Raw genomic sequence first — 16,934 nt, forward strand, 5'->3', positions numbered from 1 at the left:
ATTATGTCTTTAACGTAATATATATAATATGTCTTTAAGTACTATCAAGTACCACACATTTTGATTTGACTGTGGTAGGCTTGTCCCATAGTTTGGATAGATCGGGAAAAGACCTTCCCAATGGTGAATGCTGGAAGTACATTTTTAAAAAGCTTTGGAGGGGGGCGGTCGCCCCCTCCGCCCTCCCCGTGGATCCGCCAGTGCGTCCAGACTGCTCTATCCAAAACTGAAGAAACTCTCCAGAATACTGGTCAAACAAATCCTCGAATACTACACCTGGTAACAAAATGCAGTATCCTCCTGGAGCATTACGTGATTATTCTGTATTGTTACATGAAGTCATAAAGACTTTAACTAGTCACCCAACAATGTTTGGCAGATCCAGTGGATGCTACGTGGGTACATCGGTACGGATTCACCATCAGCCTGTACAGTGGTATCTGCGCCATATCCAAACTCTACAAACAGTCAGAAACAACTGGATCGCGTTTCATTTTACTAGTTCTCAAGAATATTATTACTGTGTTCCAAGTCCAAGTGAGGTCTATGCCCAGTATTTTGGTGTCTGGTGCTTCACCTGTATCGATATCTCAAGGAAACAGAAAAACGCTGTATAGCATTATTAGAACAAAAAAATATTTTCCATAAAACATTGAGTATTTAAGTAGTTGCTCCTTTGATAGGAACTGATTGATTAGTTATTGTGTTATTAAGAGTATCTTGATTACATTTAAATAGAGAATGGAGTGAGTAATGATGATTTATAATAAAATATGCAAATTATAAAATGTAGTTTGTTGCTCTGTAGTTTGGTTTGTACAGGAGTGGGAAGAAAGCTACACTATGACGATTTTTTTTTTTAAATTAGGTTTTGTGAAGAAAGAAGTGGGCGACCAACCACACACATACATAGAAAGACTTGTGAGTGAGAAACTTTGCAATTTTAATTTCCAAGAATTTCGTCTCACTGGTTGGGTGTACATACGAGGGTTGTTTAAGGAGTATATATAACGTTATCGTTATAGTATATGGGTTTACTATTTCCTATTGAATGTGGATGGTATTTAAATTAGTGTGATCTGCTCGTTACAATGCACAATATCCAGATATCACTAGTCAAGGTCTTTAAACAGCACTATTTGGCCAATGCACTGACTGCGGTGGATAATGTTTGCTTTCATAACGAATTAACTGCACACACGCAACACTGCGGGTCAAGAAATATTGAATATCCTCGCAGTCTCACAAAAAGAATATCTTATCCATCTGGCTTCTGCTGCCATGTCTCGTTTAAACTTCGATAATTAAGAGGGTTCTCGACGCCGAAATTAAATTGCCGCAAATTTTAAACGTTTCCCTAAATATTTCATAAACTTATAAAGAGGAGAAAAATTGCAAGTTGTTGTTCTTTTAACAATGTGATTTTCCAAATGATAGCGTAGTTACAACTCCTCTGAATGTTTTGGTTATGTAAAAAGCTACGAACGAATTGTTTTTTCGCGTTAAAAAGTTGATTTCCTAACTTTCAAACAACGGAAAACATTCAGAGAAGTTGTAACTACACTATCATTTGTAAAATCGTGTTGTTAAAAGAACAACAACTTGCAATTTTTCTCTGCTTTATACGTTTCTGAGATATTTACGAAAATTTTAAAATTTGCGGGCAATTTAATTTCGGCGTCGAGAATCCTCTTAAAATCTTGTCAAGTTATGACTTGCCGAACTTTAATATGGCTTAGGAAGAATGGCTATTTGGTTAACGTACATATCATCGAATTGAGGGCCTTGGGTTCGATTCTCGGTTGGGACATTAAACTAAAAAAGTTATATTTGGATTCTTGGTTTTATCTTTTCGCAGTAATTTTAAAACGTTGACGTTAGCAATTATACAGGTATCACAAAATTAGCCACAGAAAACACAGAGTAATAAATAAAACCATTGAATAAACTAGAAAATAGAACTTAATTTCGTGCTTATCTTCTTATTTATATTTCAATATGGACTTACCATAAGTTTCTTCTTTTGCCGTAATCTTTCTTTACACAGGAACACGACTGCAGATTTGAAGACAAAACACATGGCATGTAACTCCAAACCCTTTTTAATTTTTCCTAGGAAGTCGGATATATTCAGCCACTCGACGCCTCCGTAATAGAGTAAATCACCAGGACTTAAATCGATTGGCTAAAATTAAATGAGACAATCTGTTAGTTGGGCAGACAATTTCACAGACACAAGATATAAGATCTTCATATATCGTATATATATAATAAAATTTTTATATCGGGTGTTAGGTTAATGAGCTAATGTATGGACAACTTAAAATATAAAGTTGGGTTGCAGAAAAAAGTACCTAAGAAATTTTTATTTACAAATACCATAGGAATGTAAAGTTGACTAGAAAACATATTGTCAGACATGGGGATGTAATAAAGTCACACTAGTTTTCCAATAAAGATTTCTGCCTTTTTGTAGTGGACTCCTCAATTATTTGATTCTAGGTTATTCTTCAAAAATGGTTCCAGGCGCTATCTTCAGTTTCTAACATTCAAATGAAAGTTCAATATATATATATATAATATTAATTCCTATATTTTGAACGCATTAGTACAGAGAGTTTTAACAAAAATCGGTCAAAAGTCAAACTGGAACCTTTAGTGGGTATCGAAGTACTTATATTCTGTAGGTCTCAAAAGGTACATTATTGTTTTTTTCAATTTCTGTATCTGGTTGATTGCAGGGATTTGGAATGACGTAAATTAAGCTTGTTTTTAACCGTACTAAGTTAACTTGTGAGCAGTGCCGTAACTTATGGTAGCAAGGGAAGCAACTACCACTCCTATTTAAACTTCCTGCCGTTCGAGGGGGCTTACTTCAAGATAAAATTTTCTTACTATATGGTACGACACGAACATAAATGTGTACATGAAGCATGGAATAGATTCGCCACGTAAAAAAAAAAAAAAAAAAAACCCTAAAGGAAATGAAAATGTTGTCTTAGCCCATTTCTGTAAAATGTTTACTATTAGGTTCTCTTAAAATAATATACAGTATATTTCTGAAAGCTTCAAATTGTGTCAAAATATTATTCCCTCAATTTAACTAGTGAAGCATGGAATGGGTCCATCATACCATTACTTAAAAGAATTGAAAATAATTTGAGGTGCTGCTACCACCCCATCATCTGAACAAAATATATTCCCCTAATATAAAACTGAGCCATAAATATAATCTGAGCTCTATTTGAGTAAAACATCAACTGGGACCCCTAGAAATGATGAAAAGGTTTATTCAATTCAAGGGGACCCAAATTCCATGTTTTTCAAGAGGGAACTTCATATTTTTCTAGAGGCCCAAATATTAATGCTTGCCAATTCAGTGATAATTAGGGAAAATATGTGTAGGTATTTAAGGTGATGATATAAATAAGTAATATATTGGTAGTATAAAGGAAAAGAAAATTGATACTGAATATTGAAACCTTTTATACCACGGTGTTTTCTATACAAGTTGGGAAAGTAGTCGGATGTTTACACATTAATATAAATACTTGGGTATTTTATGTAATTTCTTATGATCTTTGCAAAATGCAGAAATTCCATTTACTTTTCGTTCACTATTGAATCAGATATTCTCCCTTTCTCGGAAACTGTAACAAATTTTTACGTTGTGTGTGGCTGAAAGTTAACACTTCTAATACAGCAATCACAGTTTAAAGGGATTTTAGGTTATTAATAAGAATTAATACTGAATTCTCCAAAGATTACATGACATCCATCTTCAATAGAATCTTTAAAAAAAGGAAAGGGAGCATGTTGTATACGGAGAGAACATATTGTAGAATTAAACGTGAATTTTATTGTATGATCTGCTTCAACAAAATAATTTTGGAAGATATATGTATTTCTACAAATTGTTAACCAAAAATAAAGTGCAAACAATTACTCTTATATTTTTAAATTCAAGTAGTCCTAAGTAGAATTTGTTCCTCTAATTTCATTTTGTTATTTTTCCTTTTTTTTTTTCATTTTCTAATACTAACAGATCTAATGACGAAGTTGCGAAGAGACCCACTACACGCTAGCAAAAGTGTCAAAGGTCCAGATATATCTGTCCGTAACAAAACAAACAAACAAACAAACAAGAAGAAACTTGTGATATTATTTTATAGCGATAAACTTAATTAAAACTTCACGTATTAATGAGTAAAATAATTAGATTATTATACACATGTCATGTTAATTTTCTTTGTAATTAAATACTTCCTGAACTATTAACTTACTTTTACAGTGTATCAGCATTCTGCTGTTAGACTTTTGAATTTTTAATATCGTGTCAATTTACGTGCACGCCATTTGCACGTTTTAGTTTTCCGTGTGTTGATCCAACTATTTATATGTATACAAAAGATGAATTTAACATAATTTCACTTGAAATTACCTTAATAACTACACGATTTTCTAGATATCATATTTGACATGAGAAACTGAGGACGTTTATCAAATACATTTAACTCAAACCCACAAAATTGAGTTCTATCTAAATCACTTTCTCTCACAGTAGAAACAGTAGATTAATCTCACTTGGCGAAAATCTTCAATCTTGTCCTTTGTTCCAAACAGTGGCGGCTCTTTGGGAAAGTCACATTGATAAAAACTTTTATCGCTTTAAACTAACGGAAGAAAACTTATCTAATATTTTATTCTTGAACACAAAAATTAGTAAATTAGGTAAGTATTCTAACTTACCTAATGCTCTAATTCTTGAACACGAAAATTAGTAGCTTAGGTAAGTTTTCTAACTTACCTATTGTTTTAATTCTTGAATACAAAAATTAGTAGATTAAACAAGTTCTCTAACTTACCTAATGTTCTAATTCTTGAATACAAAAATTAGTAGATTAGGTAAGTTTTCTAACTTACCTAATGCTCTAATTCTTGAACACAAAAATTAGTAGATTAGGCAAGTTCTCTAACTTACTTAATGTTCTAAATCTTGAACACAAAAATTAGTAGATTAGGCAAGTTCTCTAACTTACCTAATGTTCTAATTCTTGAACACAAAAATTAGTAGATTAGGTAAGTTTTCTAACTTACCTAGTGTTCTAATTCTTGAACACAAAAATTAGTAGATTAGGTAAGTTTTCTAACTTACCTATTGTTTTAATTCTTGAATACAAAAATAAGTAGATTAGATAAGTATTCTTTCTTTAGTATGAAGCAATAAAAGTTCAAGTTTTACCTGTGTGACTCCGCTCAAAAGACACCTCTTATACCTAAATGAGTTTTCAATATGGTTCCAACGTCTGATTTTGAGTGACACAAACTATCATCTTCGTGACAACTATCAGTACGATAAATTTTATAATAGCAGTATTTGCTATTAGTCGATTCAAAGCCACATAAGAACTTTGCTGACTCTCAACTCAATAAACCTGTAAATTAACTGAAACTTAAGTAAAGCGGTAAAAGATACTAATACCTGTTTACATGACTTCTGGTGTTGTCTGAACAGATGATCGAATATGGCACCGTATTCCTCATGAATTCTTTGCATTTCGTTTATATGCTCGGCTACTTTCTCCATTCCTTTTAAGGCTTCTGCAATGAGTCAATGCAGATCATTGATTAGTACTGTTTAAAACGTACATAACAAATTTTTACAGCTTTTATAAAATCTGCTGATACTCTTTTTCTCAGACTAGAGTACAAGGACAAATCTTACAAATTTACTTAGAAATTTTAAGTTTGCATTTGGTAATACAAAATGTCAAGTTCGGAATCAAGATTAGAACTGGTAAAAACTCATTACTTTTATGCAAAACGGTCTTGATCACTCTCCACGTGTCTGGGACTATTCTGAACGTGCTTCCTTAAACTCATTGTCAACATACACGGTGTACTTCCTGAAACTCATTCTCAACATATTTTCTTTCAATTTCTTGTCAGAACGTGCAGTTGTTGCAGGGTTATCCACTCCAGAGATATTAACATTTTCGGAGTTTCACATGATATTATACAAAATAGGTTTCAAAAATCCTCAAACGGCATATAATCTATAGATTGGGCGAGATGTCCATTTCACAAAGTTCCTTCTTCTATATCAACATTTGGGAAGCATGCTGATCAATCAGTAGCCAATCTGTAAGTCAGGAGTTCCTTTTTCCTAAATGAAAGTATGTGTCTACCGGGATTTATTTGCAATTAATTGTAATTTATGAAAATCGCATAAATAATAACATAATTTATAAATAATTTTTTGTGTTACATTTACTGAATTGAAAGAATATTGAACGAATATTAGAATAATATTGAAAGAATATGAATAAAGTAAATTTCGATCTAAAATCATAATACGTAAGATTTGAAAACTCAACTTATGTAATATTCTTCTTTGTTTTGATAATTTCTATTTCAATTATATATATATATATATAGCCAATGGTGTGTCAGTCTTTTGTAGGCCTGAGTCGCACCAACATCATCTGTTAACGACTGGTTGAATTATGCCCAAACTAGCAACGAACATGTGGTGAATGCGTTGCGTTGCTCTAACAGGAGCTTTCTGGACATACGTGGCAGCCACGTCTTTTATTGACGTGACTCTCAGTTCTCTCACAACACTGGGTGGACGCCGAAAATTGGGATTCACCGGCCAGGAATCAAACTCGGGACCACGTAGATTTGAGTTCATCGCTCTATCCAGTAGGCCCTAGCTCCTATATATATATAATTCCACTTACGTTCGAATTTCTCATATCTTTTCCAACTTTATACAATTAAGAACAAGTATTATATTAGTGAGTATTATATAATTAATAATAATTGTTATTATGATAAATGTTTTATCAGACCATTTTTAGAGTGTCATTGTTTCATTGCATTAATTGTAATGGTCTCCGATATTATCTTGATTCTAAGAAGATCAGTAATTTTTTTCGCACTTATTGCACTTATAATTATGAGAAACTAAATACAGTTGTACAATAGCACTAATGCGTAACGAGAATAGAAATGAAAACACATAAGTAAATTTTTATTGAAAAGTGAAAGATCTTGAATTAAACAATAAATCCAAATAATTTTAAATCGATCTTTGTTTGTTCTTTTTATCAATTGACAACTCAGAATTAAGACCGATATTCAAGTAATTATCGCTCTTATTTTTGTGATAATTTACTAATTATGAATTGTCATTCCACAACTAGAATTTAATTAGTTCTATTTTACTTTCAGTACGCACAATTGCACAGATCTCTCATGGAAATCTGGATATTTCATGAAAAATATTATCAAGCAATTGTTTTTGAAATTTTACAAGTAATTACAACAGTTTCATCGCCTGCAGAAATCTTCATCAAAGATGGGAAATTATTCCTGTATTTTAACCTTACGAGCCTAAAACGTTTGATGTAATTTAATCTTTCTGTTTTTGATAAAGATTGCAGAAAGCGACTAAACAGTTGGAAGTGCTATAGAAATTATGAAAAACATGGAAGAAAAAGATGATCTTTGATATTTCTGTATCCTTAGTGCACACCAGGTTGATATGATGTTTTCTCTTTCCCATTTACCTTTAAGTTTTCACTACTTGTAGAAGAAGTTAGCTTTACCAGAAGAACTGCATCTATCAATGGAATTAACACTCGCCAATCAAACAGACGGGAGGCTAATTTTGAACGTAGAAAGATATTACCTAATTCGAACAAGTTCTTCCTTTTGAACAAAATGGAAAAATGCAGAACCTAATTTGTACTCGTTGCAAACAAACTCTAAGATTCTTCAAACTTCGCACAAGGCATTCTGGGAGACTCATGTACTTCCATTTATCATTTTCTAGTTCTATTTCTGCTTTGAATATATTTTCTGCACAAATGTACATAACTTGAGCATTAATTATTAGATACAAATTTCTACAATCTAGTCATAATTCGAATCCCAAATGTTGTAATGAGTTGATTTTCAGTTTAACGTCCATTTCAGCAGCCGTAAAGAGAGACGGGACCTACTTATTAACGTGAAATCCGAACCACATGAGCTCCCGCCGGGAATCGAACCCGGACCAACTCTTGTAATGTTATATTTTTGGGCTCCATCTGAATTTACTGTAATAACGGGAATTTTCACTACAATATCAACATTTGAAACCCTTCTTCAAGAAATTCTGTTAAGTTTAATTTGTATTATTTATTCCAAATTATCTGTAAGATAATTATCTCCGTTAGAATATTTGAAATAATTTGGTTACCATTTGCTGTTAAAACAAAATTATAAACATTTTAAGTAATTTGCGATTATCGTATATTTATAAAAGAAAAGGAAATTACATTTTAAATAAAGAAGAGTATATACGAAAACCACATGATATACAAAATTAGCTACCAAGATCTTGCAATATAATACAAAATTTTTCTTCTTGAACCACCCGGAAATAAAATCTAATTTATTTATAATCGTTATTCTTTACTTACCAACTAGATGTTGATGTTCATCTGATTGTGGATCAGTAAGATTTCGTAACTGTTGTAGAAGAAGAGGATACTTGAGTATACGCTGGATAGGTTTAATGAGGTAAGATTCTAGCGTAGATGAATGCTGTTGCCGTGGATTTCGGGCTGCCAAGAATTCCTGGAGCGCCTGGTTCCCTTCATCTGTCAGACACACAACAAGTGAAGGAACATGATAACAGCAATTTAAAACAGAACGTTACAGTAAAACATGAAAAAGTAATGTCAATTGGATGATGTGAGAAAATACCATATTATATTTTGAATCACGCGGAAAATTAGTGTAAATAGCAAGAAATTATTCTGACGGTTTGCATGTTAAAAGAACAGGGCCGGCTCTACCATATGTGCAACACGTGCATTTGCACAGAGCGGCAAAATCTGTCACAACTATATTATTTAAAATTTTTTTGTTGAAAATAGACTTGGGATAAATAGACTCATGATAATGGTAGTTAAATTTGCTAAGCTGACCTTCTATTTGAATACTACATTCATAAATCATGTTTAGGTCGCATTAGTTGAAGGTCACATAAACAGTGCTAAAGCAAATGGTCAAACAAATCCCAGCATGAATTGCTTGATTGTTGTCAAATACAAGAACTCAATTCTCGAACAATAGCGAACACTATTTAGTTAGTTATCACAGGTTTGATGTTAAAACTAGCCTTGTCTTTGTCACAAACAAGTACCTTATCATTGAAGGTGTAAACAAGTTTTTTCTAAAAATTTCTAACAAATGTAGAAGGAAAGTCAAGAAATTAAGATAAAAGAGCTAGTTGTACTAGAATTGAAAGCTGATATATTGAGATTGAAGTTCGATATTGAATTCTATAAAAAGGGTTACAATCTTTCTTCTGCAGGTGAGTTTACTTTATCTTTCACTAACATAATATATTAATATTTAAAGGAAAAGAGACACAACGTTGTTTATAATGGGGTGGCATACTTAAAATCGTTACTTTTAAGTTTCGTTTTTTCTGGAGAAAGTGGGGCGGGGCGGCAAATTGCCTAGGGCCGACCCTGTAAAAGAATTATACAATTTATAATAAATAACATGAAGAAATATGTGCGAATATAAACATCAACAAAGAATAACATTTACTATGTGTGAAGGAATAATATAACATATCACGAGTATAAACTAGTAAATAATAAGAAAACATAAAGAACAAATTAACGTAAAAGTTATATACTGTAGGGTTCCAATTTCTAGTGACAATATTAGAAACAATAATATGAAATACGTGGAGGAGTTACATAATCTACTATGAATCTCATGTAGAAATGTAAATAATAAGAAATTCTCATGAAGAACTAACATTAAGTATATCTGAAATGAAAGAACTACATAATTGTTTTTCCATCATATTAACAAATTATTGTATTTGTAAAAAACTATAAAAGAATGACATTAATTACTGTACATATAAAAGATCAATATATCATAAATCACGAGTATAAACTCGTGCTGCTGTAAATAGTGCTGTAAATAGTAAGAAAATCATAATGGGAGAGTAGCGTTAAATGTGTAGAGAAGAATTATACAATTTAGTATAACTCAAGCAAATACATTAGTGAGATGATAAAATATCGTGGTAGTATACATTGAGTATATATGAAAGAATTACATATGATGAATCACGTTGGAAATTACATGAAAACATAAGTGAAAGAACAAATGAATGAATAACATTAAAGCAATGTGAAAGAACGATATCTGATGGAAATAAGTGGAAGAAATATATTTAATCATAACAACTACATCAAGAATCTTAAATCTTATATTGATAATTGTATTCGGAAAAATATTTATATGATAAACTGTACAAATATTGTACTATACCAAATTGTAAAACTCTGAAATTATTGAAAATATTTAAACTTTCGTAAAAATCTATGTAAACAATTCAAGGCTGGCTTGAGTACGAACTATTAATTGTCTAAATTGAATGAATTAAGTCAGGGTTGTTTCCAGGATCTAGTCCGCTTTATTGAAATAAGCCCGAAACTTATTTTATTCTGTCAGGCATAAACTTGGAACTCCCAGACAAGGAAATATTAAAGGCATGCGGATTGCATTCCGCAGTTTTATATAATAGGACCACCTAAACACTTCAAGTCTATACTTCAGTTCTAGACTTGCCATTCGCCTAGAAGTTCCATAAGCTACAGAGGAACTGGAGCATCGGGATTTATTTCTATCACAAGAATCACAATGTAAGTGCTTCTTGTATTAATCTTTTCTGATAGTTTCAGATTCCTTGGTTCGTATCTCAAATACGGCCTTTATACACGTTATAAGAGCAAGTAATGAAATAGAAAACCTCTTTATCAATCAATTATCAGTTTCATATTCTTTTCAATTCATGTTTCTCTCTATCGCTCGCAATATTCTGTGAGAAATCAGCTTAAGATTTAGATAGACTGAGAACCTAAGATCAAAGGTTCGATTCTCAGTTTACGCCCCAGTATTAAGTATTGTTCACAGAATAACAATATTAAAGCTTTCATATGTGATTGTACAATAACAACATGTACAGCGCGTATAGAGGAAAAATTTAGCATGTTTTCATTACTTAAATTTGACACTTATTTTGAAATATTATTTAATACTGTGAAACAAACGTTCCTGCATCAGCTTCCTAGCTTTGTATTTCCATAATTTAGTTGTTTTAATTGATTAAGTAGTTGGTTATTACAGCATTAACTCCTCAAACATGTTCTGATATAGCTAAGTTAATTTCGGTCTTCGTAGAAGGTGCTGTTGTGATATAGATATAATAAATAAAAAGGATTTGGTAATACAGTACTGTATAGTATATATACACACATGGTTATAGTAAAGGAATACCAGGGTGGTTACATCAAAATCAAAATAAAACATACTTTACATGATATTTTAAAACACATTCACTTGAAGGAAATACACAAAACTAGCTTTCAAGCCTCGAATGGATCGGCGACGATGTGTGATGGGAAAACAAGAAAACTAACGAGAATAGAAGAGGGAAAGAAAAGATCGTGTCAGTTATTTTGAGTGTTATAATACTGTCATAAATCAAAATAGCTGATAGTTATCACAAGCAAACCTTATTTCCAGTTTTATTTTTATTTTTTCTTTCAACACTTCATCCACGATCCTTCGTAAGTTGAAAGTTGAGCGTTTGGAATTTACTGCCGTCAGTTTTTTCTTTAATTGATGGAGCGCTTTTTATTTCGATTTATGTATTTCTTCGAGGTAGTTCTATGTTTTATCTTCGATTGCAGATATTTTCTAGGAAGAACGTACATTTTACAAAAATGTGGATTAGATAAAAGACGAACCGGTTCTGAAATACTTACTTGGATGTAGCACCTTCTGAGCCTTTGAGTGACTTGCACAAAATGAACTATAAAGCTTAAAGTGATTTACGTAGTACAGGAAAGCACTTCCAATAGAAAACAGAACGTTCTAGAAAAGATAATATGAAAAGAAAACATAGTAATTACTTAAGTCAAACTTTTACTACAGTTGTTAGTATATTGTACATAAGTTACAGTTGAAAAAAAAAAAGAATAAAATAGTAATGAACAGAGACCTTAGAGATTAGTTAAAATATTACGGAATCGTAATCAAGGAGGAGGTTACTAAGAAAGTATAACATGTTCATTCATAAAAATTTGCGGAAGATATGAATCGAGGGCTCCTTCGTGGCTAAGCGGTTAGCATACGCGCCTTTGGCATGAGAGACTTGGGTTCGATTTCTGGCAGGAGCTCATATGGTTCGGATTCCACGTTAATCAGTAGGTCCACTTTTCGTATAGTATCGCTACTGACTGAACGGGACGTTAAACTCAAAATCAACTCAACATGAATCGAAGTTATCTTTCATTACTATTACCTATTATACTGATAATGATTTCTTTTCTCAGAGGGGTGTATGAGTGAACATTTACAATTTGAAAGTTAGCTATTGAATTTAATGAATCTATGAAGAAACTTGAGCTCAGGACTTTCCAATGTTTATTTTTTTCTCTCAAAGTCTCTTGCTATCAGCAGTAAACAATAAGCAAAATAGTTGCATGAACTACTGGAACCTGTAACGTAACTAGGTTCGCATATTAACAGCATCTCATTGTAATTTTATTGATGTTAATGGTATTAAGTTATAATTTCTTTGACGTGTTCGCAGTGTTGGGTAGTAATTTCTTCATGATAGCAAGTGATGTCTGTTCTAATTTGTTTGTGGCTTCGAGTGGAATCTAGTTGTAATTTCTACGTGTTGTCAACTGATGTCTGGTCGTAGTCTTTATGGTATTTAGTGATATTTTCTTTTAATTTCTTTATAATGTCGAGAAGTGAGTAGTAGTAATTCTTTTGTGGTTTCAAGTGGTGTCTAGTTGTAATGTTCTTGTCGTGTTTAGTTGTATTTTCTTTGTGATTTATTACTAGTTATTACTTGTTTGTAGTCTAGAGCAATGTTTCGTTGTAATATCTTTGTGGTTTCAGATGGTGTCTAGTTATAATTTTCTACCCGTGTCGAATGGTGTATGGTTGTAGTTCCTTTGTGGTTTCGACATTTCTAGTTGTAGCTTTCTCATCATGTTGAGTAGTATTTGGTTGTAATTTTCTTTGTGATTTCAAATGGTGTCTGGTTCTAATTTCTTTGTTGTTTCGAGTTATGCCTAGTTGTAATTATCTTGTTGTGAGAGTGGTATCTAGTTGTAATTTTTCTTGCGGTGTCAAATGATGTCTGGTTGATGTTGGTTCATGGAATAGTAAGAATTGATTGTCTGCAACAGCAGTATAAATTCATGAACATTTTCATATTTATTTGAGTGTACACAAACGTTAAATCCTCAATGTACTATTAATAATAATTATCTCATATAATGAAAACAGTTTTCCTGTTGATATTGAAAGGGAATTACGGAACAAAGAAAAATTTTAACTTCTTTGTTTTATTTATTTCTTCTTTAAAATTTACCCTAGCTATATATATGGATTATTTTTCTCAAATATTTTCGATGTGTATTTGGTGAACTTGTGGATATGGAAGACAAATTGTATTTCTTATAGAAAATATATATTTTTTATTAACCACATAAGTTTCATACTATTTCTTTTCTCATGACCACTTGAACTATTTTAACTAGAGATTTTCCAAAATCTCTAAGCGCTCTTAAAATATCGAACTTCTCTTTTTCTTTCCTTTCTTGCTTTGTCACAACTCTATTTCTTCATAATTAAATGTAATTACATCAAATACAAATATATATACCTGTTCCTTTATTACCTTACACACAAACCTAAAACCTGTTGCTGCTACAGTTGTAAGTAGAGTTTTAGAATATACATGGGAATCGTTTTCGGAAACAACTTATGATGACAAATACACATTCTTGTTACAAGCATTTCTATTTAATGCAAAACCAATGTCAGGAATCTAACTGTCATCCTATTTACGGATTTTGTCGCTATAATTTTCTATAATTCCCGAATTTTCTTTAAACTTCCAAGCTTTCGACTCTCCCCTGAAGTTTTGGTCACGGAAGTTAAAAGCAGGAAGAAAAAGAAACGTCAAGGAATAAAAATGGAACGGAGTTACCCAGGGAAAAGCTGTGTTCTGCAGAAACACGTTTCAAGTACGTCAGTGATCAACAGATGAAGAAGATGGAGACTAAAAAATTTCATTTTTATTCCTTGACTCTATTATTTTTATTCCTATTTTTAACCTCCGTGACCAAGACTTCATGGGAGAGTCGAAAGCTTGGAAGTTGAAAGAAAATTCAGGAATTACAGAAATCTGTAAGTAAAATGACATTCCTATTTGGTTTGTAATAATTCCGTTAACATTTATTTTGCCAATCATATATTTACAATTTTGTAACTCACCTTGAATTGACTGGGATGTTCAAATTTATGAAATTCAGGCTCCAGCTCCAGTGCTTCTTCCAAGTTTTGTAGGAACAGCCTCTGGAAAGCAACAATCTCTTGAATGTTCCCAAAAAGTGCATTGATTTCGGCGTTGGAGAGAAAGGTCTCCTTTTTGAGCGGTTCCAAGTAGTTCTCCAAGAGATTGTTGAGATGCTACAAGAACAAATCATAGAAATTCATTAGTTTTTTTTTTCTGTGCTGAACAAACAAGAATAGTAACTTGAAATCCGATAAAGTCAGTCGTAAACTATTGTCTGTAACATTTTTTGGCCATTTTTTTACTTTTCGTTAGTTTAGTCAGTAGTGAATTCAGAAATATTCATCTTGGGAATATTAAAACATTCCAGAAATGTAAAATTTTATTTCTTTTTATTTTAAGTATTATTGTTTTAAGATTATCTAAACCAAATTTTCCTCAGGTCCCTCTAAATTCTCCCCAGGACAAAGTGTAAAGTATACCATTTTGCCGGTGATTCTTCACTAAACAGCACCATCATTACAGTACTATAGTTTCGTAATTTAAACATGAAAATATAAAAAGCAGGAGGGAAACAATTACCCCAATCATGTGTTTTAGTTTATATTTTTAGCTGGCGCTAGTGATGATTGCAGAAGATTTCCCCAGGTGAGGACTTTCAATGCCCGGGGGATGGAAAGAGAACTACGAAAATATTGATAACACTCATTGAACACGACCTGAGAGATCTACATTCATCAACGTTACGGAATCTACAACCAAAATCAATATCAGATATTTAATTTCATATTATATTTTGTATTAGAGAATAAGTATATCTAGTGATGGATTGATAATTGATTTGAATTTAAAGTACCAAAAAAAGAATGATGTCACTAAAATCAACCAATGGGTATACAAATTTTCCGAGACGAAAAATAATGTGAAATTAATATCTCCGTAAACAGATATTATATATGTAAAACACACATTTATCGTAGAAAATACGATCTGCAACACAGGGCCGTGCCGTGTGGAGGGCGAGCGGGACGACGGCCCCGGGCGCCGAAGTAAAGGGGCGAAAAATTCGGGAGAAAAAAGGAAAAAAGATAGGAAAAATTGTTTGGAATATATGTATGGGGGCGCCGTCGTATACTCTCGCCCCGGGCGCTAATTTTCTACGGCACGGCCCTGCTGCAACAGTCAATAATGTCTGACACTAACCTTAACGTACGTCCTTTCAGTATCTACCAACTCAAGCACTACTTTTCGAAGTTTTTCCGCATCCGTCAATTGTCGACTTGGAGTTAGGGCCTGGGATTGGCTACTTGCAATGCTTCCTGTTGGGCTAGACTTCCGGGTTTCACCTGGAGACCTACAGAATCCTGTAACTTGCTCTGCCGTCTATCAATTAGAATAAAAAAACATTATTAAAATTATCCAATTATTAAAAACATCGTTTTATACGTAATCATGGGGATCAATATCACATGAAAAAAAAATATTATAGGTGAGCGGTGCAGTATCAAAGAAGACATTTTTATGTCAAAACAAATGGATTAGAGAAAAACCATAATGCATGGAAGTTTCTAAATTTGTTACAAGTTCCCAACCAATGATGACAAAATGTTTACGATGACAATGATTGCTGAAATAAGTTCCTACCAAAAAAAAAAAAAAAAAAAATATGTACGTATATATGTGTGTTTCACGATAACTTCCGCAAAAGTTTCTCGATTTGGATTAGACATCATTTGCTTTTTTAAGACTTCACCAATCATATCTATTACTTGAAGAGTGGCATCGGTCAAGAACGAGAAAGGAGGTAAATTCAACTCCGATTTGAAGTTTTACACAATCTGATATATGAAGAAAATCTGTTTTCGCTATTTATCGTAGAAGTTACATGCCAAGGCTGATGAACATCCATAAGATATCCTTCGTTCGCCTTTATTGTTGTCAGCGTTACTATTATCAATTCATAAATGAGTAACACTATCATCAATTACCGAATAACTAAATAACACTATAGGGCAAGTCAAAAGACCCTTACCATCCCTTATACAATGAAAGCTAGTATAGATGGCCGGAATTGGTAATTGTAGGGACATGTTAGGGCGAGGTAGAAGGAACATTTATGATACGTGTCAGATGAACGGCTGCCAGCTTGCTGCCTGCTATTTTGAATTTCGCTGAAAAAGTTCAAATGAGAAGGGGGGGGGGCTGTAATATATGAACAATTTTACGACAAACTCAATGGTGTGATCAGATGTATATAACTGTAATGACTTTGAACTTATAATAATTCATGTCAATCCGCTTAACTGTTCGGCCGTTATGAGATCACAAACAAGATTACATTTATTTTTAATGACATGGAAGGGAAATCGAACATTGTTTAACTTTCATTATTTCTTATATTTTAATTATTTATTTATTTGTTTGTTGTGGCAATGTTTCAGAACAACTTCTAAAGTTAGTATTACTAAAGTTAAAGTTGTTAAAATTACTAAAATAAAATACATTTTGAAAGTGATGTTCTATATAGTAT

At 32.4% G+C, this 16,934-nt stretch overlaps 1 protein-coding gene across 1 annotated transcript in view; it reads right to left on the minus strand.

Annotated features, from left to right (window-relative positions):
* The window catches only part of sif (guanine nucleotide exchange factor still life), a 1,225,751-nt gene that overhangs the window by 31,545 nt on the left and 1,177,272 nt on the right, over positions 1–16,934 (minus strand). Inside the window, exons 21-26 of the mRNA XM_081760149.1 lie at positions 15,608–15,787; positions 14,386–14,580; positions 11,853–11,961; positions 8,472–8,651; positions 5,483–5,601; positions 2,009–2,185 (exon numbers count right to left, since the gene is read on the minus strand). Coding sequence (XP_081616275.1) covers positions 2,009–2,185; positions 5,483–5,601; positions 8,472–8,651; positions 11,853–11,961; positions 14,386–14,580; positions 15,608–15,787 — 960 coding nt within the window. The remainder of the gene's footprint in view (positions 1–2,008; positions 2,186–5,482; positions 5,602–8,471; positions 8,652–11,852; positions 11,962–14,385; positions 14,581–15,607; positions 15,788–16,934) is intronic.

This window comes from Thermobia domestica, chromosome 5 (assembly GCF_964235325.1).
Source record: "Thermobia domestica chromosome 5, izTheDome1.hap1.1, whole genome shotgun sequence".
Taxonomy (NCBI): Eukaryota; Metazoa; Arthropoda; class Insecta; order Zygentoma; family Lepismatidae; genus Thermobia; species Thermobia domestica.